General features: G+C 37.5%; 1 protein-coding gene across 1 annotated transcript in view; it reads left to right on the plus strand.

Annotated features, from left to right (window-relative positions):
* The window catches only part of LOC144979000 (uncharacterized), a 101,039-nt gene extending 82,715 nt beyond the window's left edge, over positions 1-18,324 (plus strand). The window contains exon 4 of the mRNA XM_078925618.1: positions 18,160-18,324. Within this exon, the coding sequence (XP_078781744.1) occupies positions 18,160-18,173 (14 nt within the window). The 3' untranslated portion in view covers positions 18,174-18,324. The remainder of the gene's footprint in view (positions 1-18,159) is intronic.
* Positions 18,325-22,500: the final 4,176 nt, after the last annotated feature.

The raw sequence follows: 22,500 nt of genomic DNA on the forward strand, positions 1-22,500 counted from the left end.
TTCAGTGACTTTTTTTTTCCATAAATAAACCCCACTCACCGTCCGATTCTAAGGAAAAGGGGGAAATTTTAAGTGCGGAGATAAAATAGAAGTAGAAGAAGAAAAAGGAAGCATTTTTGGGTCAGTGAGTACTGGGTGTGGAATGGCACACAGATCGGGTGACGTAGTGCCCAATAACGGAAGCCCTTTTGTTCATTTTGACCAGAACAATTAGTTATTCTTAATAATAATCGGGTCGCACCTCTAAAAAAATAAATAAAAAAGGGTTAAAAAAACCTCAAAAAATTCCCGGGTTTGAGGGGGTTTTTGGGGGGGGGGGGGGGGGGGGGGGGGTTGGAAAAAATTTAAACCCCAAATTTCAACCCTTTTGATACTAAGACCGAGTTCTTTTAGTAAAAATTTTTTAGATATATGTTTTACTTTTTGGTTTTTTTGGGGGGGGGGAGGAGGGGGAGAGCTTTTTTTTAAACGTTATGTGGTCTAGCCCCGTATGACCCCTCGCTTTGGATGGGCCCCCTTTCCTTTTGATTTCCCTTGGAAAAGGTTTTTTAAAACCTCACTTTCCCCCTTCAGTGTAACTCGGGGGGTAAAAGGGATACCTGGTCTTTTGGGACGGGCTTTCCCCCTCGGGGGGGAAAAAAAAATGTTCATTCGTCTAACAGGCGTCCTTTTCATTCTCCCATGTTACGGGTTGTTGCGGTCAGGGACCCTTTGTAAAGTGTTTAAAAAACATTTAATGGTTTTTGCTCTATAAAAAAAAAGGCCCCAAAAAGTTAAAAAAAAAAAAGATTTTAAAAGTAATAATGAAGAAAAAAAGGGGCCGGTTGAACGCTCAACCTTTCCACCTGAAAAATGGCCTGTTTTTAAAAAGCATGTTTTTTAAGAAGGCATTTAATGCTTTTTTACAAATTCCGATTTTCAATTCCCTATTTACGACCCCGAAAAAAAATTTCTATTTCTAAAAAGTTGGTTAATCCGTGTTTTAAAAAATATAATAGAAATCGATTATTTCGGGGAAGACCCCCAAAGGCAAGGGGGAAAAGGGCAAGGATTTTGGGGGCGCTCCAGTAGAAGTGGGGGAAAAAATTCCAAAAACCCACAAACAGCACGTAAATAGCGGGGAGTGTTAAATTCAAAGTTTTTATTTACTTCATCGTTGGATTATTTGTTTTTTTTTTTGGGGGTTTTAAACGTCAAAAATTGTTTGGGCGCGCCCCCAATCGTTTTGGGGGGAACCCCGTAATAATAGCCTATGGGACCCCCCCATTTTTTGTGTTATGTGTGTTTTTTTTGTTTTTTCCCCCTTTGGGGTGTTCTTGGGCGTGTGTCGGGGTGTTGTGTTTTGTGGGGTTTTGTAGTTTTTGGGGCTGTGGGGGTTCCTGAAATGCACGTGATGGGTTTTTTTGTATTTGTTTAAATAGATGTGGTGAAACTTTAAACCCCAAGCCAGGAATATAAAAACAGACCAGATATAAATAATATACTGTTATCAATGCCACTAAAAATGCTCACGTGACACACCGGCTGCGACATCAAGCATCATCGCGATAGAAGTTATTATTCGTTGTGTAGCCGCCGGGGTCTATTTCTTGGGATTATTAGACATGGATCCATTCGATGTTTGATGTGCTTTTTGTAGCGTGGAGTGTCCGTACATCAAAAAAAACTGACCCCTTGCTGTTTTCAACGTTTATCCCCCCCTTCCTCTCATACTAGGTACTCCCAGTGAAGCTTCAAACAATTGACAATGGCGCGGCTCCCCCAAAAAACACACATTCACACTTTTGCGGGGCCCCCCACACTCACCCCCGGAGAGAGAGAGAAGAGAGAGAGAGGAGAGAGAGAGAGAGAGAGAGAGGGGAGAGAGAGAGGAAAAGGGGAAGAGGGGAGAAAAAAAACATTTTTTTTTTATTTGGGAAATTTTTTTTCGGGTTTTTTTTTCTTTTTTTTATACTCCAGCATTTTATGAAAAAACCAAAAATTTTTTTTTTAATACAACATGACAAAATTGAGGGGAAAAAATTTTGACACTTGAGGGCTTAAAAAAATATTAACATTATAATAAAATCCCTTTTTTCATCCCCAAGGGAAATTTTTCCCTTTAATTTTATTAAGGAAGAGGGAAAATCCAGGCGTAGGAGTGGAGCCGGGGCCCAAAGCGAGTAGGGCGGGGGTGACTTGCTCAAGGCACGCAGCGGAGGGTATCGAACTGGGTTAACTTTATCTTTTGGTAAAACGCAAAGACCGTAACGCTGAGCGCCCTTGTCCCCTCCAACCCCCAAAAAAAATCTAAACCCCGAGCAAGTGGAGGGGAAGACGGTTGGTGTATTTGGCCCAAACCCCTCCGGGGTTTTGGGGTCTTGCTGGACACTCGCTTGGATCGGAAGGGTCCGGGTTCTAGCCCGTGGATATTTAGTTTTTTAAAGGCTCTTTATATTTTTCTTCAAACCTATTGGCCGTTAACAGCTTTGCCTGGGGAAAAAAAAAATTTCCCTACAGGCGTTTTCCTTGTAGGGACCCTACATGTTATTTGGAGGGAAAATTGTAAAACGTTTTGACACGTTAGGGTATTGCGCTGTATAAAATCAATATTATTTTTTTTTATTTCAGGGGAAATGGGGGGGAAGGGGGGGGGGGGGGGGGGGGGGGCGAGCGTAAGGGGGTTTTGTGAGAGTCAGAACTGATTCAGGTTTTGCCGAATGATGTAGTTTTCAAGCAAGTATCGATTTGGTGAGTTCGCTCAGGGTGTGAAACTGCTCAACATTTCACACGGTAGTTCTGAAATGAAAGCCCAAAATTTTATTATGTGGTGGAATTGCATCCTGGGCCCTACACACTGCCATCCGCCTTTGCTCATGGAACAATTCATCCCCTCCTGTTTGTGCCGCGCACATAACTTTTTCTCTCTCTCTCTCTCTCTCTCTCTCTCTCTCTCTCTCTCTCTCTCTTCTCTCTCTCTTCTTTCTCTCTTCTTCTCTCTCTCTCTCTTCTCCCTTTCCTCCTCTCTTCTTTCTCTGTTCCTTTCTTCTCTCTCTCTCCCCTATCTCTCTTCTCTCCTCTCTCTCTCTCTCCTCTCTCCCCTCTTCCTTCTCTCTCTTTCTCTTTCTCTCTCTCTTTATCTCTCTTTCTCGCTCTCTCTCTCTCTCTCTCTCTCTCACACACACACACACACACACACACACATACACACGTGCTTCCATTGTTTCAACTCTATTCTGAAAGTCACAGTACAGTTTAATTGGTCTTTAGTTGCATATCATCTCTCTTTATCTATCAATCTATTCATCCATCCATCCAGGAATTCTGGCCGAAACAACGTTTGTTGGAGAATGTCTAAAAAAAAAAAAACGAGGTGAGAATTTATTTTTTAATTCGCTCAAGAAACTGTCGAGTCACTCGACGTGGTCCAGCTAACTCCCCTCAATCATATCTATCGATCTATCTATCTATCTATCTATCTATCTATCTATCTATCTATCTATCTATCTATCTGTCCATCTATCTATCTTATTATCTATCTATCTATCTATTCTATCTATCTATCTATCTGTCCATCTAATCTATCTTATCTATCTATCTATCTAATCTATCTATCTATCTGTCCATCTATCTATCTTATCTATCTATCTATCTATATATCTATCTATCTATCTGTCCATCTATCTATCTTATCTATCTACCTATCTATCTATCTATATCTATCTTTCATCTATCTATCTATCTGTCCATCTATCTATCTTCATCTATCTATCTATCTATCTATCTACCTATCTATCTGTCGCAATCTATCTTATCTATACTATCTATTTCTATCTATCTATCTATCTATCTGTCATCTATCTATCTTATCTATCTATCTATCTATCTATCTATATCTATCTATCTGCTATCTATCTATCTATCTATCTATCTATCTATCTTATATATCTATCTATCTATCTGTCCATCTATCTATCATATTCTTATCTATCTATCTATCTATCTATCTATCTAAATAATCTATCTATCTATCTATCTATTCTATCTTATCTACTATCTTTAATCTTCTGTCCATCTATCTATCTATCTATCTGGCTATCTATCTATCTATTGTCATCTATCCTTATCTAACTATCATCTATCTATCTATCTATCTATCTGTACTGTCCATCTATCTATCTATCTATCTATCTATCTATCTATCTGTCAATCTATCGTATCTATCTATCTATCTATCTATCTATCTATCTATCTAGTCTAATCTATCTATCTGTCCATCTATCTATCTTATACTATCTATCTAATCTATCTATCTATCATTCTGTCCATCTATCTATCTTATCAATCTATCATCTATCTATCTATCTATCTATCAATCTGTATCGCGTCCGCGAGGACGAGAGACGCATGCACACAACCAACATGACGTTCTCTCTCTAATAACTTTTCCGCCGATGACGTCACAGACTTGGGTGACGTCCAATCAAGGGACGCTACTCTTTCGCTAATCTCATTACCTATAGTCAGAGAAAAGCCTGGAATATCCAAACGTTGGCCTCGTGCAGCGCCGCACAAAGAATATTTAACAGTTAACTGTCCTTACTTTGGAAATACATGTCTTTAAACTTTTGGCCTGAAAAACGCGTTCTTCACAAAAACTCGTCAAACCTGGGAGCTCGCGAGGGTCACAGATTCTGAGAGTTTTTTTGCCAAGTTGTGGATCATTTAAAAATAAATGAAATTCCCTTTATTCACCTCCATAGGGGAAATTTGTCTCTAGGGTCTATTCCAAGTCGAAGACTGGAATAACCCAGGCGTTAGCCGCAGTGCAGCGCCGCAGATTGAGCTAGGACGAGGTGACTTGCTCAAGGCCACACAACGCAGGGGCGGGTGGTCGAACTCGGAACCTTTCAGGTACGAAGCAAAACCCGCACCGTTGAGCTACGCTGACCCCACGATCGATTGAAGAATACGTTATCAGGCCAAATGTTTAAATACGTCTTTCCAGAGTGCGGCAGTTAACGGGCTAAAATAGCCCCTTTGGCTATAATTTATTATTCTTTTTACCTACACAAATATAATATATGACAGAAATCTATCGGTTAAAAAACTCCACACGAAGTCCATCGTTGGATTGTGTAAATTAATGTTGCTGCTCGAAGCTCGATGAAATAAATAGCAATTTGAAATTGAACGTAATCTTCAATTTGATAATAGTATACGAAAACAGATGAAACGGACGTTTCGGGTATCCCCTTTATCAACAAAACAGGATGGATGAAACACTACAGACGAATGAGATAATGTGATAGTGGCGTTGTTAAGATGAATAAACAAAATCATTGATGGGGCATACATGTGAGTATTATATTCAAACGTGCATCATATTATACGGATAATACGTAAGCCAAAACTGTCGTGCTCTGGAAAAACACATATTTAGAATTTGGTCAGAAAACTCATCCTTCAAATATCGATCGAGTTAAATTACCCTCGTCTTAGCAAACACTTTTAAACCTGGGACTTCGCTTTTCAAGAGTACGGCAGTATAAATGAAGTATTTACCAGTTCTGTTTCTCAGATTAATCGAACCGACTCGCACACACACAAAAAAAACCCGCAAAAACTATGTATTTTAGACTGATTAAGAGAAATTGTCAGAAATGATCAGTGTCACCTTGTGGACTATCGATATACAAACAAGAACAAAAATTTTTAAAAGCAAAGAGTTGAGCGACATCATTTGCATTCATCGTGTTACTTTGTAACTGTAATACTAATCTATAATACACCAGTTTTTATGTAATGCTTAGAACGTCAGCAACGTGAAGTCGGGGATCGGATTCTGTTCATTCAACGAGTAAATAAATAGGATGGAATATAAACACATTATTATTATCATCATCATCATCATCATCATCATCATCATCAATCATCATCACTCATCATCATATCATTATTATTATTTATTGTTATTATTATTATTATTATTATTATATTATTATTATTATTATTATTATTTATTATTATTAATTATTATTATTTATTGTTATTGTTCTTGTTGTTGTTGTTGTTGTTGTTGTTGTTGTGTTGTCAATCTCCATTGAAACTGTTGATTCAAAAAGTCCCCACTGTACCACCAGTGCCCTGACAAACACTTTAACTTCTAATATGGATCAGTTGAATTGAACTCCAATTTAATTTGTCAAAAAAGCCACAAACCTGCGGCTTCTTAAGGCAAAATTGTTCCTTGGTCTACCTTGGATGGCTGACCTCGTCCTCTCGATATCTGAAGTAAATAAATTCCTGGTGAAAATTTTCTAAAAATTACTTTTGTCAAAGTTCGGCTGGATTTAGTGCACCCCCCCCCCCCCCCCCTCCCACCCCTCAAATACACATACAAACAGAGAGACATACGCTTTATCTATTCTTAATCTCCAACCCTGAGTATTTGATGAATTCACTCACAGTGGTGTTGATACGAACAGATGGCCAAATTATTCGAATACTATTTGCGTTCCCATCTCGGTGCTCGCGATCCCAAACGAATAATCGAACAGTAACCTGATCAAGTGAATGGAAGTCTTGCCTCTCTTCATTCCCAAGCACTGATTTGGTGGTCAACCACCCCACCCCACCACTTTTGGGGGTTTTGTTATTGTTGTTGTTGTGTTGTTGTTGTGATGCTGCTGCTGCTGACAATGATGCTGTTGTTGTTTTAATGCTTTTGGTTTGAATCTGAATTTATTTCTATTAATTATAACTAGCTCGGCTGCGTGGGGGGGGGGGGGATCGGAGTAGGCTAATTAAATTACTTTTTCAAAATACGATTTGTGCCTTTTTCGAGATTCGATGTTCTCGCTCATTTGCCATGCAAATCATCATATCGTTTATCTGTCTCGGTATCGTACGAGGCTAAAATTATTATTGGAGAAAGTTATTGGTATGTAATCGCTATCGTGAGTGGAGTAGCGTTCGAGTAGAATGCAATGGAGTAAGGAACATGACTCGAGCAGACAGCCAAGTCTACACGTGCCATCTGTCGTTAGGATTCAAGTGTTGTGTGTTTATTGCATAATTAATAAACCCGTCGTAAAACCCTGAACATTTACACATGCCTATAAAATAGTGGTAGCAATAATAATATACCCGTACACACACCGGATTCACACATCATGCTACTCGCATAATGTACACTCATTAAAACAAATACACACTCATACTACACACAAACATACACTCACATATTATATACATACATTACATACACACACACACACGACATGCAACCAATCATGTGTGTCCATAGCCGAATGAAGAAAAAGGGAAGTGACATTCAGAACCCCTAACCTCTTCATTGTCGATTGCATCCCTGCTTGACCAGTTCATTGCTGCACTCTGGAAAGACACGTGTTTAAAAAATTGGCCAGAAAACTCGTCCTTCAAATATTATAGATCGATTTAAAATACCCTCATCTCGACAAAAACTCTCAAACTTACTACGTACGTACTTTGCGAGGTCTCAGGTTTGAGAGTTTTTGCCAAGATAGGGGTCATTTAACCCTCTCCTTACTAACCACAGGAAAATCGTCACATTCGTTACGATACAACCAACAGTTTTCTAATTCAAATTTCTCTTGTACATCTTAAAATTTAAAGAAAATGAACAGTGTATTGTAGAGCATGTTTTGCAAAAGAAATAATGTATCTCAACCACTTTACTGCTGTTGTGTTTGAGTGATAAAAATAGATATTTTTGTGTTAGTTTGGTGTGAAGTTTTGGGTAAAATCCTGATAATGGCTGGTAAGGAGAGAGTTCAATCGATCGATATTTGATGGACGAGTTTCCTGGCCAATGTTTGAAATGTGTGTCTTTGTAGAGTACAACGGTTAACTGGTCAAATAAACAAAGATGGCAACAGATACCGTTAGTTGTCGTGTCATCGATTTTTTAAAGCGTGTTAATCGCTGCATACCTTACAATGTATAAAAAAAATATATTAAAAACTACATCAGAGACTAAGGCCCTGTCTAATGTCTTTGTGATCTTGTTGTGGTATCATGGCGTTCATGCAGGTTTGAATTTCGTTACAGCCGACATGACGCGCAATCACAAAAACCTTCCTTTTTTATTGAATCCAATAGGATTCAATAGTCTGATGTCACGCCGCCCGGCAACGGCGGCCATCTTGGTTCTAAACAAAGAAAATCATTACTTTTTATTCTTCATGCTGGCTAGAACTTTTCATATGCCTTGTGATCAGAATGTGTAAAAGTCAAAACATGATCAAATTTATGGGGGTTTTTTCTCTGGATACGCGTTTATGCTCGCCGGAGAAATATTTCATACGGGCGTCCGCCATTGTTCCGATAGTTTAGAGCCAGTGTTACTAAGTTACCATGCGTCATTAGGAAGGAAGTGACGTTACGACTGTTGAAGAGTATTGACACTCTCATCCAAGTGGCAATAGGTGATTTTAGTTTTTTTTCAAGTCGGTTGATTTTTCTTTTAAATTCACAATGCTACAGCATTTATTACCGTAGCGATTTTATTTTGTGTTTGACACGTTTTATTGAAAAAGAAACGGGAGTTTGTTGTAGTTTTGTTTTGCTTTTTGTTTTTTGTTTGTTTGTTTATTGTTGGTTTTTTTTTTTTTGGTTTTTTTTTTTTTTTGTTGGGTTTTTTTTTTGGGGGGGGAGGGGGGTTCTTTTTGTATTTTTCTTGTTTGTTGTTTGTTTTTTGTTTTGTTTGTTTGTTTTTTGGTTTTTTTTTTTGTTTCGTTTTTTTTTTTTTTGGGGGGGGGGGGGGTTATTATTTTGTTGGTTTATTGCTTTGTGTGTGTGTGTTCTTTTTGTTGTTTGTTTTTAATTGTTTTATTTTGTATTGATTGTTTTTCGGGGGAGTGGGGGGGGGGGGGGGTTTAATTTGTTTGATAGTCTTTTTTGTAGAGTTTTATTTTGTCAGGCTAAAATGAAGGTAAAAAAGTGTTTTTTATTGTACGGCCATATTACACCTGATATCAGGCAATCGTAAATCTGTATCAATTTGCGCGTTGTTCTCATGTACCTTTACATAAAATTAATCATGTGATAATGTTTTTAACGTGCCGCCTCAGCGTCACGATAATGATATAATTGTCCAGATGGCACGGCATTGATGAAAACTTTGCGGTAATGTATATATATATATATATATATATATATATATATATATATATATATATATATATATATATATATATATATAAAACATTTCAAGTTGATTATGATTATTTAACTTCTACAACATTGTTTCAAGCGCCAGCTCTCATCAGGAAGTGGATGAGACCTGACGCTTGAAACAATGTTGTAGAAGTTAAATAATCATAATTATACTTGAAATGTTTTATAAATAGCTCATTTTATAAATAAAAAAAAGATGAGCACTATTATTTCATGATGTGTGTGTGTGTGTGTGTGTGTGTGTGTGTGACCCACCGCCTCTAAACGTTATATTGACGGGATGGGTTACATGCTAAAATTTGAATTTATAGTAAAAAACTGGAGACTTGGAAAATTAATTATATGAAAAATTAAGCTAACAAAGGCCAACATTTCATATTGCTAGACATTTTAGCTTTAAATCCTTTTTTTTTAATCTTTCGGCATCTACAAAGTTAATCCCGACATAGTAACATTTTGTGGCCATGGATATTTTTTATGTCTGGGATTCTATTTGTAATCCTTTCACGTATATTCTCCCATCCTTCGTTCGTCCATCCTTTTATTCTTCGATCCGTCAATCCAGCCATCCGTATATCCATCCATTTATCCGCCAATCCATCCATCGATCCATCCATCCATCCATCCATCCATCCATCCATCCGTCCACTCTTTGTCACCCATCCCATCACCTAATTCCACCATCTATCTATCTACCCATCCATTCTACTATCTATCCATCTATTAGACCTGTAAATTCTCAGTCAATTAACTGAAATCAGTCAATTTGTCAAATTCAAATATTTAAAAAAGGAAAGAAAGAAAGAAAGAAAGAAATAAAAAAAGAAAGAATTCACAAATCGTAGTCGAATGACCGTAAAATAATTAGGAGTGTTCCACAGCGCTACGCATAGCTCATGGGGGCCGTTTATTTTAACGATGTATATATTGCCAAGACAAAGCGACGCTTTTTATAAAAGGCGTGTCTGAACACTTCCCTGGGTATTTTCACACATCCTTCGTTAAATTATTTTTTCACTTTCCAAACCGTCTTGATCCCAACTGTAGCCAATTTTAACTGAGCCACCGAGCGATAAATTTCACTGTTTCATCTAAGCCAAAATTGACCACATTTACCTGGGGAGTCTCAAAACTATGATAAAGTAAATTGCGAATGCCGCAAGTCCGTTATGTAGACATCTTCAAATCGAACGTTAGGATAGATTGCTACAAGCACATTTCGATTGCCTCGCGTTGTAAACAAACTGGTTGACCATTTTTTCACTGATTGAGTAACTGATCATAAGGAACAATGGTAAGTAGCCTAATTAATTCCCGTGCAAATCAGGACGTTTTCTGGCATTGTTTTGCTCAAGCCCAAGCGAGCTTGCTGTTTTGTGGCGATTTACCTTCATTTCGATTCTTTGAATTTTTCTGCTACCGCTACGCCTGCCGAAGTTTCTTCTTAATAATTCACTCCTACTTAATAATTCAGTGTATTGGCCTGAAGTCATATTTATTTAAGTTTTTTTTCTCTGTCATTTACTGATTGAAAATCAAGTTTGCTCATTGCTACATTATTCTAATGTTCTCACAATGGCTGAGCTGTTCGTGGATCGCAAGTCAGACTTGTCGAGCATCGATAAAGATGTGAGTCCCGTGAGGAATAAATTCAATTGATCATGGCTAGAAGTTAAAGATGATAATGGTGATTATTTTTCTATGTCAAAAAAATTCCAGAGGCAGGAATATGACTTTGATGAGGTCATCTTTACCTATATGAATGACATGCTTATTTAGCATTCCTTCTACATCAAATTATGGCAGTCATACTTCCAGTAAGAAATAACACCCACTATTTTGATATATTGTATTTATCACTCTCCTCTCCAATGATGACTTATTTTAAAAAAAATAATTGAATCTTCAGTTTGTCGAAGAGTTTCAGTCAATTTTTATAGAGCTCATTTACAGGTCTAATCTATTCAACCCTTTATACATTCAACCATCCATCCATCAATCCACCAACCCATTCGGCCGCCATATCATGTCCGTGGTTCAGGGATGATAACCCATTTAATTCATCGACTTTGACTTTGAAACAAGGAACTTGATTTCGAACCAACTTCAATGATCCGACGATAGCTTTTTACAAAATGGGCCACTTTTCACTTTTCTATCGTAGTCTGAAGAAATCACGTATTAAAACATTTTGCCCAGATAACCCTTCCTTCAAATATCGATTGATAAAAAATGACCCTGAACTTTGCAAAAATTCTCAGGTCTGGGGGATTTTCCCAAGTTGAGGGTCATTTTAATCGATGGATCTTCAAATATTTAGTTTAGGGTAGATGGTATGGTGATGTGCATGTAAAGAATGTGCGTATGTGGATACGGAGACGTTTCCGTACGTGGGTCTGAGTGTACGAGTGCATGTTTATGTAGGCCTGCTAGTGTGTATGCTAGTTTATATAGATAGTATGCGTTTGGCTTAGAAGCTCATAATAACATTGCCATCCGGAAGTATAACGGACAAACACACAAAACTATGTGTAACCATGAACGTTTATAGTCTGGTTAATACAGTTTGGAGAGAATTACTCATAAACATGGATGGCAAAAAACAATAACAAAGGTCTGAGTGACGTCAACTTCGTTCTATCTACAGTCTGAGTGATTGTTTAACGCCATAGAGTTCTTGTCAGTGGATTAATAATATACGATTCTTACACTTTTGCTTTTTGGAAATCCGGACTCCGCGAAGGAGGAGTTTGCTGGCCAATCTTTCCAGGGTACGGCAATGAATATGTTAACGCTGGGTTGCCAGTCGTTTTGCACTATCAAGTTAAATGTATGAAGTCGGCCTTCTGGAGAAAATAATAACAATGTGTTATATTATTATTATTGGTTTACATTAATTCATCTCATTACTCTCTCTCTCTCTCTCTCTCTCTCTCTCTCTCTCTCTCTCTCTCTCTCTCTCTCTCTCTCTCTCTCTCTCTTTCTCTCTCTCTCTCTTTCTTTCTTTCTTTCCATCTTTCTTTCTCTCTTTCTCTCTCTCTCTCTCTCTCTCTCTCTCTCGGTTGCTCTCGCTCTCTCTCTCTCTCTCTCTCTCTCTCTCTCTCTCTCTCTCTCTCTCTCTCTCTCTTCCCTTGCACGCATACACATACATAGACACACACACAGACATACGCATATTTTCACCTATTATGTTTTAACTATTATGACAATCTAATACATATAACATATTTCGTGTTTACTCGAAGAAGGCCAAAGACCGAAACGTCGTTTGTTTTGTGTCGTTCCCTTCCATATGAGTCACATTTACTCTTTATCTTTCTCTCCATCTTATTGGCTCATTTAGACACCTCTAGTTTTAGGTTTTATATTATTATTATAGCCAAGCGTGTATTAAGATCGTTGCAATAAAGCGTCGTTAATAGCTAGAATATTAATGGTATATTCATTAACATCATTTATAAGCCAATTATTGACCATGTCTTGTGCTGCCGTACTCTGGAAAAACCTGTATATAAAAATTTGGCCAGAAAACTCGTCCTTCAAATATCGATCGATTCAAATGACCCTCATCTTGGCAAAAACTCTCAAACCTGGGACTTCCCGTATTTTTCAAAACACCATCCTAATTTGTTCTTCATTTGTAAAAGACAAAGCCATTTTGCCCCCCCCCCCCCCCCCCCCCCCCCCCCCCCCCCACCCCCGCCCGAATCCACAGTTCAAAACGATTTGGCACCAAACAGCGGCTGAACGAGTCGTGGCAAAGCGCTTTCTGATTGGTTGACCTCGTTTTAAAGTTCATGTCTAGTCAAAATGTCTGCGCGGTCTCACTGGTAGAGAGGTGTTTATCGTCTGCCATTGCGCTTGGGTTCAATAAACAGCTGATAATTTGACTGTTTAATTTACAAGAATTTAAGAAATTATAATGTTAAAAGTTTTCGATTGCAATATGATCAACAATCTCAGCATGGGTTTGATTATTGTGTTCCAAGTCACGTTCTATCAGTAACCTTTGTCCCTTGTCCAATTTCTCTTTTCCTTCTATATTTCTTTTGTTTACGTACGCAATCTCTCTCTCTCTCTCTCTCTCTCTCTCTCTCTCTCTCTCTCTCTCTCTCTCTCTCTCTCTGTGTGTGTGTGTGTGTGTGTGTTTATATATAAGTTAGAACTCTTCTAATGTTTTCATCATATTCTCTATCAAATTTGCCATAAAATTGCCAAATTTCAATCTTTTAATCCACTTATTACGCAAGATACAGCCAAAGGTCGAAAAAAAAAATGCCGAAAAAGTGTCCCATATTTTCGCGTTTTTTTCCTCTTTGTGAGTCATCCAAATAAATGACACATTTGAAACTGCATAGCTTGTTTATTTATGAATGGATTTTAAAATTCAAAAACAATTTTACTCAATGGAGATAGGGCTTTGATTTCAGACAAAAATTTTCCTCAAAAAGAGAAAAAAAACATTTTTCATAGTCATTGCTACTTAAATTTACAAAAGTAAACATTTCAAATTTCTGTATATTTTAATTTAAAAATTTCTTTTGAAAGGGGGGGGGGGGGTGGTATAGTGACAACGATTTAAATGTCAAATTTCTGTATATTCTAATTTTAAATTTATTTTTGGGTGGGGGAGGGGCATAGTGACAACGATTTAAACTTTTAATTTCTGTATACATTAGCTTTAAAATCCATTTTTGGGTGGGGGGAGGGAGGGGGAGGGGCATAGTGACAACAATTTAAAGTTCAAATTTCTGTATACATTAGCTTTAAAATCCATTTTTTGGCATCGGACTCAAGCCGACAGAATACCATTCCAAGACGATGTTGAACACAATATTCTAATACGTGAATAGATTATATTTAATATTCAATTTGGATGTTAAGTTAACGATAACTGAACGTGATTGTGTATAACGATGTTTTTACTGTACGTGGGATATATCACCATATTATTATTATGTTCTAGCCCGTGTAGAAGCTTATCGTATCAACGATGGCCGCTGCTAATTGGAACAATTACACGTGTTATTGTGTGTAGTCGTAATTTGTTGAATGGGTGTTGAGGTTGCCCCCCCCCCCCCCCTTTGATTCCGGTTGCTTTCCCCTTTTTTCTTGCACTCGCCGGTCGCTCCCACTTCAACGTTGTTAATGATAAGGGGAACGAGTGCCGTTGTAAAATGATTGACGGGGTAATTGTTTTTATTGATCGATTGATTGCTTTTTAAATTGATTGATTGATTGATTGATTGATTGATTGATTGATTGATTGATTGATTGATTGATTGAATGTCAGCAAGTGATCGATTTGCATAATGAACGTTGAATTGATTGATTGGTTGGTTGATCGAATGATTGATTGATAAATTTACTGAATGAATGGCAAATTGATTGATTGGTTGATCAATTGGTCAATTGATTGATTGATCGATCGATCGATTGATTGATTGGTTGGTTGATCGATCGATTGATTGATTTATTTACAGATTGTATGTTGGTAAATTGATCGATTTATTAATTGATTGATTTATTGGTTATTTGTTGAATGATAAACGGAGTTCATTTGATTTATCAATTTATTGATTGACTGATAGAACAATTGATTGGACGACTAATTGGTTTTGGTCGAATGGTAGATTGAGGCTCAATTGATTAATTGTTTTATAGTTTGATTGTTATAATGAACAATTTATTGATTGATTGAATCCGTAATTGATTGATTGTCTGGCCATTTGATTTATTCGTCAATAATTGATATGGTAAACGAGTAACAACATTGATGACAAGTCGATGCTTGGATTGAAAAGTACATTTTATTTATGTTCAGCGTATATAACATAGTCAACCACCTGGTTTGATAATATTCCTCACTGAAATAATATTGTATGTTTATGGGGCGGAGGTCAATCATTCTCTTACTTTTGTAACGATATGAGGTATTATGTGCAAGACCTGGGGAGAAACTGGTAAAAGTTGTTTTTCATATGATTACAATATTATTCTAAGACCCTAAGTGTTTTACAATAACCTCCCGCCCTTGTGCGGCCATGTGGTCTTGTGGTATGACACTCGTTTTCGGATCGGAAGGTCCTGGGTTCGAGCCTCGCTCGGCGCATAGTTGAGTCCTTGGAAAAGGCTCTTTTCTCACATTCTCTCACCGTACTCATGTGTAAAATGAGTACCTGGCTGTTAACAGCGGGGAAAAATGTAATGGTGCCTAACAGGCGTCATGCACCGTCCTAAATGTTAAGTGTTGCTATTGTCTAAGGACCCATTGGAAAGCGCTTTAAGCATTTTAGTGGATATTGCGCTATATAAAAGCTCATCTTTTTTTAAAAATCTTATTTCATTTTTGCGAACCATTCTTTGAACGCTCCGAGGGTTGGCGAGGTGGGCGTGGGTTACAATAGAAATGGGATTCCGTAAACTGACAAAACAAACGTTCGAACAAAAATAGGCCAGGAAACGTTTATAATTCCTCTATAGATTAAGTAAACCCCCAACTTGTGTTCAATAGCGTCATAGGTTTGATCATTTTGGACAAATTGACAATAAGTTTAATTCATCGATATCATTTGAAGTAAGAAAAAAAAAATCCTGAAAAACTATTTTTTTAAAAATAATAATTAAAAAGTGCTTAACTCTCTCCTTACCGATCATTTTCAGTATTTTCCCAAAATGGCAGGCTAACCCAGCAGAAAAATTGATTCTTTAAACTCAAACAATCTCTAAACAAAACAACTTTATGTTCTTATCAATTAATAAAAGATCATTCTACAAAGTTTGTGATGTACAAAATAAATCTGAATAAGAGAAAAATGTATATTGTGTCGTAACAAATGTGTCGATTTTGCTGTAGGTGGTATGGAGAGGGTTAATAAGTGTAAGGCATGGATTATTGTCTACTTATTATAGCTACTGACCGGTAATGGCAAGGTTATTCACTGCAACAAAGTCTCCACACCAGTACTTTATCCCACCCACACATCCAACCTCCCACTCACCCTCCCCCCTCACACACACACGAACACACACACACACACACACGTTCTCTCTCTCTCTCTCTCTCTCTCTCTCTCTCTCTCTCTCTCTCTTTCTCCCTCTCCCCAACCCCACATACACACACACACACACACAAACACACACACACACACACACACACGACTAAAGACCACCCACCACTCACATGCTATTGTATAGGCCCTTATTTTTCTTCGACTCAACACACTCCCATTTATTCATACGCACGCCTAGCCTGTACGATAATAATGAACCATTTTTATTTTTAGTTCCTCACCAACGCACCAACGTGAGTACTCCCGACATTACACAATACATATTTATTGCTGTAATGATAACTTTGGGACCCCGCACTGTCGTGCTTTGAAAAATCACATTTTAAAAATTCTGGTCAGAAAACTCGTCCTTCAAACAATAAATATCTATTAAAATGATCCCCGTCTTGTCAAGAAATATCAAATTTGGAATCGTCCACTCGTCCTTCAAAAATCGATCGATTTTCGTCATGCTCAACTTGGTAAAAAAAAAATAATTTTAAAAATAAAATTTTTTTTAAAATTCTCAAACCTGGGACATCGCGAAGTCCTAAGTGTAAGAATTGTGGACAATATTGTGGTCATTGAAATCGATGGACGAGTTTTCTGGCCTACACTTTACAATGTGTTGGGGTTTTTTTCATTTTGTAATTTATTTCTTTTATTTATTTATTTTAAATTTTAAAAAATGTTTTTCTTCAGACTACGGAGTAGATTGAGCGTTGACTCACAGGCAAACAGATTATATTCGAATCCACGTACAGTCTAAGGGAGGGTGGGTGGTGGGAATAGAAGGGGTGTTTTGGCTTAACTATCCACCCAGCAGTATTTTGGTTGTTGAGTCTGTTAAATCTGGAGGAAAGCATTTTTGCATTTATTAATATTGATTCCCGTCGATTCCAAATAGTAGTAACAACTGGGTGAGGTCGATGGCCTCCCACAATGGACAGGGACTTCCCTTACTGTGTCTTCTATACCCCTATCTGTTTTCCGAGTTGCTTTTAGTCATTGTCTTGGAATGAGATTACTTGGTTTTGTACTAGCCCAGGTCGGAGTCCTGACTGGGAGGGAAACAGTCAAATGTACAACTATAGTTTTTGGGAGATGCTATTTATTTCCTTGTAAATCATCTCTCTGTTATGAACTGTTACATTATTTTTTTTTTAGATATGTAACGGCTTGTAAACATTTGAGTGTATTCCTCTTCGTGGGGACCTGGCCTTGTATCTGGATGAGACTTTTAGGTGATCTCAAACTAAGTACACTGATAGTGTGATCTTGGAATCTACATCTGCTGTTCCCTTTTCGAACCAATTCCCCTTTGTCTTACTTTTTCCCCTGTGCTTTCATATGTAAGTCTATATGACTATCTTCCTTTTTACGGTGCTGATATGGCCTAAATGTGGGGCAAGCTCCGTAAGACCGTTCAAAACAAACCAAAACAATATCGTCGCAATAGATTGTTTTATGAGTTTAACACAACATAGCATTGATACACTCCGACTTCGTGGACTTTTTCTGCCTTCAAACACTTTTACTTGTTTTCGTGTAAATGATATCACCAGAAGCAATTAAAATCATTGATATTGTTTATTTTTCGCTTTTTTAATTATTATTTTGGTTTTATTTTTGTTTTGTTGTTGTTTTTTCGGAGGGGGGGGGGGAGCTGCGTTTGTTTCTTTTGTCTTGTTTTGTTTTGTTGTTGTTGGGGGGGGGGGTTGGTTTGTTTTCTTTGTGTTTGCTTGTTTCGATTTTTTTTTTTTGGGGGGGGGGGGAGTTGTTTTTGCCATTGCAGTTGTGTTTGTTAGTTTTGTTGCTGATGGTGATGGCCATTTAGTCACCCCGGTATTCCGGCTTCAAAAGTTTAATATTTTCTTCTTTTTTGTTTATTTCTTTCGTTCTTCAGATGACAAAGGATGACCACCCCAGACAAAGACAAGACTAAACATGTACCTGGAAGAGCTACGTACAAGGCAAAAGTTGTTTTACAGCCCATTTGGGGATTGAGCATGGTGTCAGGACGTTTGGGATTCTGCCCGTCCAAGCGACGATGGAAAACGTCAGGCGTTACTTACAGGCCTAGCAACCTCTCTCCCTCCAATTACTGGAGTTCAAGTTCCGTTGAGGGCTAAGCCAGAACGGTCTTTAGCTCTTCTTAGCTCTTCATTTTGTGGCTCTCGTAGCCTCCTGACGTAGATATGATCTCATCAAGTCGTCATCCGTGGAAGACACGGGTCTGTGCGACGCCATCAGAAGAGCTATAATATTCAGGAACATGGAGATCAATTTCGTTTGTTTGGATTTTACTTTGATTTGGATTTCTTCACTTTCCAATCAAAACAAAATTATCAACAACAATAACAACAACAACAACAACAACAACAACGGCCACGACAATTACTTCAGCAGCAGCAACAACAACCAAAGCAGCTAAGATAAAATCAACATCAATGACGATTACGATGCATTTGAAATCAACAGCGCGGAATAAGCATGTCAACGACAACACACCGACGACGAGATGCTGACAATAAAGATGATGATATCATAACAACAACAACAACAACGACGACGACGACGACGACGACGACGACGACAACCTCGTGATTAAAAGAAAACATTTCCAACAACCGTGGATTATAATGTATTCGATCTACAACATGATAATGATAAATAGATTTTGTGGTGGTGTATTCCTTTATCACGGTCTTTTTTAATGACCCTTTTCAACCTTTGGAATCGTTACGTCCAGTTTGTCACCAACCAACGTTTTGATTCTACAACATTTAGCAGACGACAACGATTACAAGTGCACGCGTGTGAATTTCTCTTTAAGGATTATTACATCTCTGGCTTTTAAAAAATTTATTATCATTATAATTATTATTGTTATTAGACATTACTATTATCACAATGTTCTTTGTTTTTGTTTTTTCACAATAGATAGAATAGTCTATAAATAGATCTATTAATTAATCAAAGGGAGAGCAGTCGTAGTTCAGCCTGCTTTGAGTTAAACTATCATGTGTAAGTTGACTTTCGACGAATCCAAATTAATACAAGAAACAGACAACCGACACTTCGATTAGAAATCTTTTTTTTTTTTTTTTTAGGATATATTATTGCAATGATTGGCACCGTGGATTAACGCGTCTTTATGATGGCGTGATACTTATAATGTGTTGTTGGAACACGTGCGATCTTATCGACACATTGATATGTGTCGCTAAAGGTCGGTGACATCGCAATCGGATGTGTTGTCTGTTTTCTTGTTTTAATTTGCATCATTGAAAGTAGAGTGTGTTTTATAGCGAATTTGTACGGATAGTTAGTTTTAAGGACAGTATGGTGTGTTGTATTTCAGCTCTGTCGTTATAGCAGATCTTACAATTGTGATAAAATATTGTACAGTATAGCACTGATAACTAGAAATCATGAACCATCTGGAACAATGCGATGGTTTAACATTTCTGCATTGTATTCTTCCGATACCGAAATCTCGAAATTCCTGCTTATACATACAGTTGAAACAGTTTAAACCAAAATTGTCCTTAAGTTTCGGTTTAAACTGGTTTTTACTGTATTATGGCTACTGTTACACACCTCACCAAGTTTCGAAATAGAACTGTACTGTGCTGCACTGTACGTAGTTAGTTTTGAAAACGACTTGTATTAACGTGAATTGACTGTATGAAGTCGTGAGTGGTGGTGTTGATGTTGTTACAATTACTGTGATACAAAGTTTTATATGTGACCTGGTGCCTCTGACCAGCGTTTAGTCGGGATGAAAAATGAATTTTTAAGTTCTGTTGGTCAGAATTAGGAAAATTTAAATTCTCTTGCATTTCGTGAAACCTGACCGAGGACTTGTTTTGGAGGAAAAGTCAACCACTCCCACCCCGACATAAAACCGTATTGAGACGTTAGGTCACATATTGTTATATTTAGAGTGGAGTGTAGACTACAACTGCCCAACCATTACAAAACCCTTTTTTTCTTCTTTTTTTTTAATATTTAGAAAACTTTAATTTGGAATATCGATCGATGGTCCCAATCTTGTCAGTAATGTCCACGATCCAAAACCCATTATGACGATTTAGATTTCTAAAGTAATGTACAAACATGAATACAACAACTTTTTGAAAAAATAATAACAAAATTCCAAATATGGAACTTTTCGTGCTCAAAACCCATCTTCAGCCAATAACAACAAACAAGATAAAGTTAAAACGTCACTACATCATTTTAAACATCCAGACAGAGGACAGAAAAATATTTGGGACTTCTAGTTGACGAATACGAAGTCCAACTTTTGACATTTTTGAAGCTGTTATGTTTTTACATTACTATTTTGTTTTGACAACAGTTCACGGATTTTGGCATCTGAGTTGTTCTTTTTTTACTTTGATGTCTGCAGGTTTGAGATCTGAGACAAGTTGGGAGTCATTCCAATCGATCGATAACAATCTGAAATTAAAAGTTTTCTGGTCAAAATGAAAGATAATGGGTTTTGGTGAGAGTACTGCTGAATGAATGGTTGATGGCAGACGGTGAGTACGACGCCATTTTGTTTGACGAAGAATGGGAGGGAAAGGGTTGAAATATTATAATATAATTAGGGTATATTGGCTTACTAAGTTAGGCACGTTTTAACATCACCTTATGTGGAGAGATTTGATTGAGAATCCTACGCTCCCCCAAACCCCCCTTGATTTTGTTACTGTATGTTATACATTAATACTGGGCTCAACTCTGTACAAATGTAGTAGTTTTACACATGGCAAATAGGTGACCAGCTGCCTGAATCCAAGGTTATGTAGGGATGAACTAGATGACCAGAGCCTAAATCCAATATTATGAAGGGATGAACTAGGTGACCCGCTGCCTGAATCCAATATTATGAAGGGATGAACTAGGTGCCCCGCTGCCTGAATCCAATATTATGAAAGGATGAACTAGGTGACCCGCTGCCTGAATCCAAGGTTATGTAGGGATGAACTAGGTGACCAGAGCCTAAATCCAATATTATGAAGGGATGAACTAGGTGACCCGCTGCCTGAATCCAATATTATGTAGGGAGGAACTAGACGAAGAAAACCGAGTTTGCGGTCGGAATTACCCATATTTGGAAATTATATCAGATTTTTAAAGATGAAGAAACAAAACTCGTTTTCTACAAAAAAAAAAGCTTATCTTCTCATTCATATTTTATAAGTCAAGCTTAAAATTCAAATCCCAGCATCAAATTCACTGGGGGACATAGTACCGTTATGGCACGATTCGTCACAATAAATATGGTTCCTTTTCTTCCATTATGAATAGCTTGTCTTTGAATATGTAGGATGCTTTCCTCTTCCAAATCAGTACGAATAATTCCAAACAGTTTGTGGTCTCAATGTGACCCACTCTTCCAGTTCGGTATTATATATCGTAGTAATCCAATAACTATTCCATTTTCTTCTTTTTAGTGGCGCTGACATGACCTCAATGTGTCGTAAGTGCCATCAAACCCTTAAAAGCAAACAAAACATTAGTGGGGATCTGTGCTTGTGTCTGGGTGAGACTTTAGGGTGATCTCAAACTAAGTACTTTGATAGTATGCTCTTGGAATCTTCGTGTTTCCTATTTGAACCAATTCCCTTTTGTCTTACCGTTTCTTCAGTGCTATAGACATGAAGACAGTGTCAATGTGTATCTGGAGATCGAGGATTAAAATTCAGGTCGAGACGTGTGCAAGAGAAGCATGACATTTTTTTTAATGGATACTTTACTGGATAGAGGAGACACATAATTTGGTATAGTCTATGATTTGTGTGGTGGAAGTTGTAGGGGGGGGGCAGTATTCTTTCAACTTATATCACTTTGGTGAAGAATAGGACGAAATGTAGTGGAAAAGGTGGGGATGGGGGTATTTGAATTCTTTGAATGTTACGGTTTATTAACTTTAGAATAAAACATGAATAATTGTATATTAATCGGGCACAGCGTGTGAATAATGAAGAAGAAGAAGAAGAAGAAGAAGAAGAAGAAGAAGAAGAAGAAGAAGAAGAAGAAGAAGAAGAAGAAGAAGAAGAAGAAGAAAGAAGAGAAGAAGAAGAAGAAGAAGAAGAAGAAGAAGAAGAAGAAGAAGAAGAAGAAGAAGAAGAAGAAGAAGAAGAAGAAGAAGAAGAAGAAGAAGAAGAAGAAGAAGAAGAAGAAGAAGGGCAGACACAACAATTACAAAAAATAAGGACAAGAATAGAAAAAA

This window comes from Berghia stephanieae, chromosome 8, assembly GCF_034508935.2.
Source record: "Berghia stephanieae isolate SIO BIC M18660-M18661 chromosome 8, UCSD_Bste_1.3, whole genome shotgun sequence".
In the NCBI taxonomy this organism is placed as follows: Eukaryota; Metazoa; Mollusca; class Gastropoda; order Nudibranchia; family Aeolidiidae; genus Berghia; species Berghia stephanieae.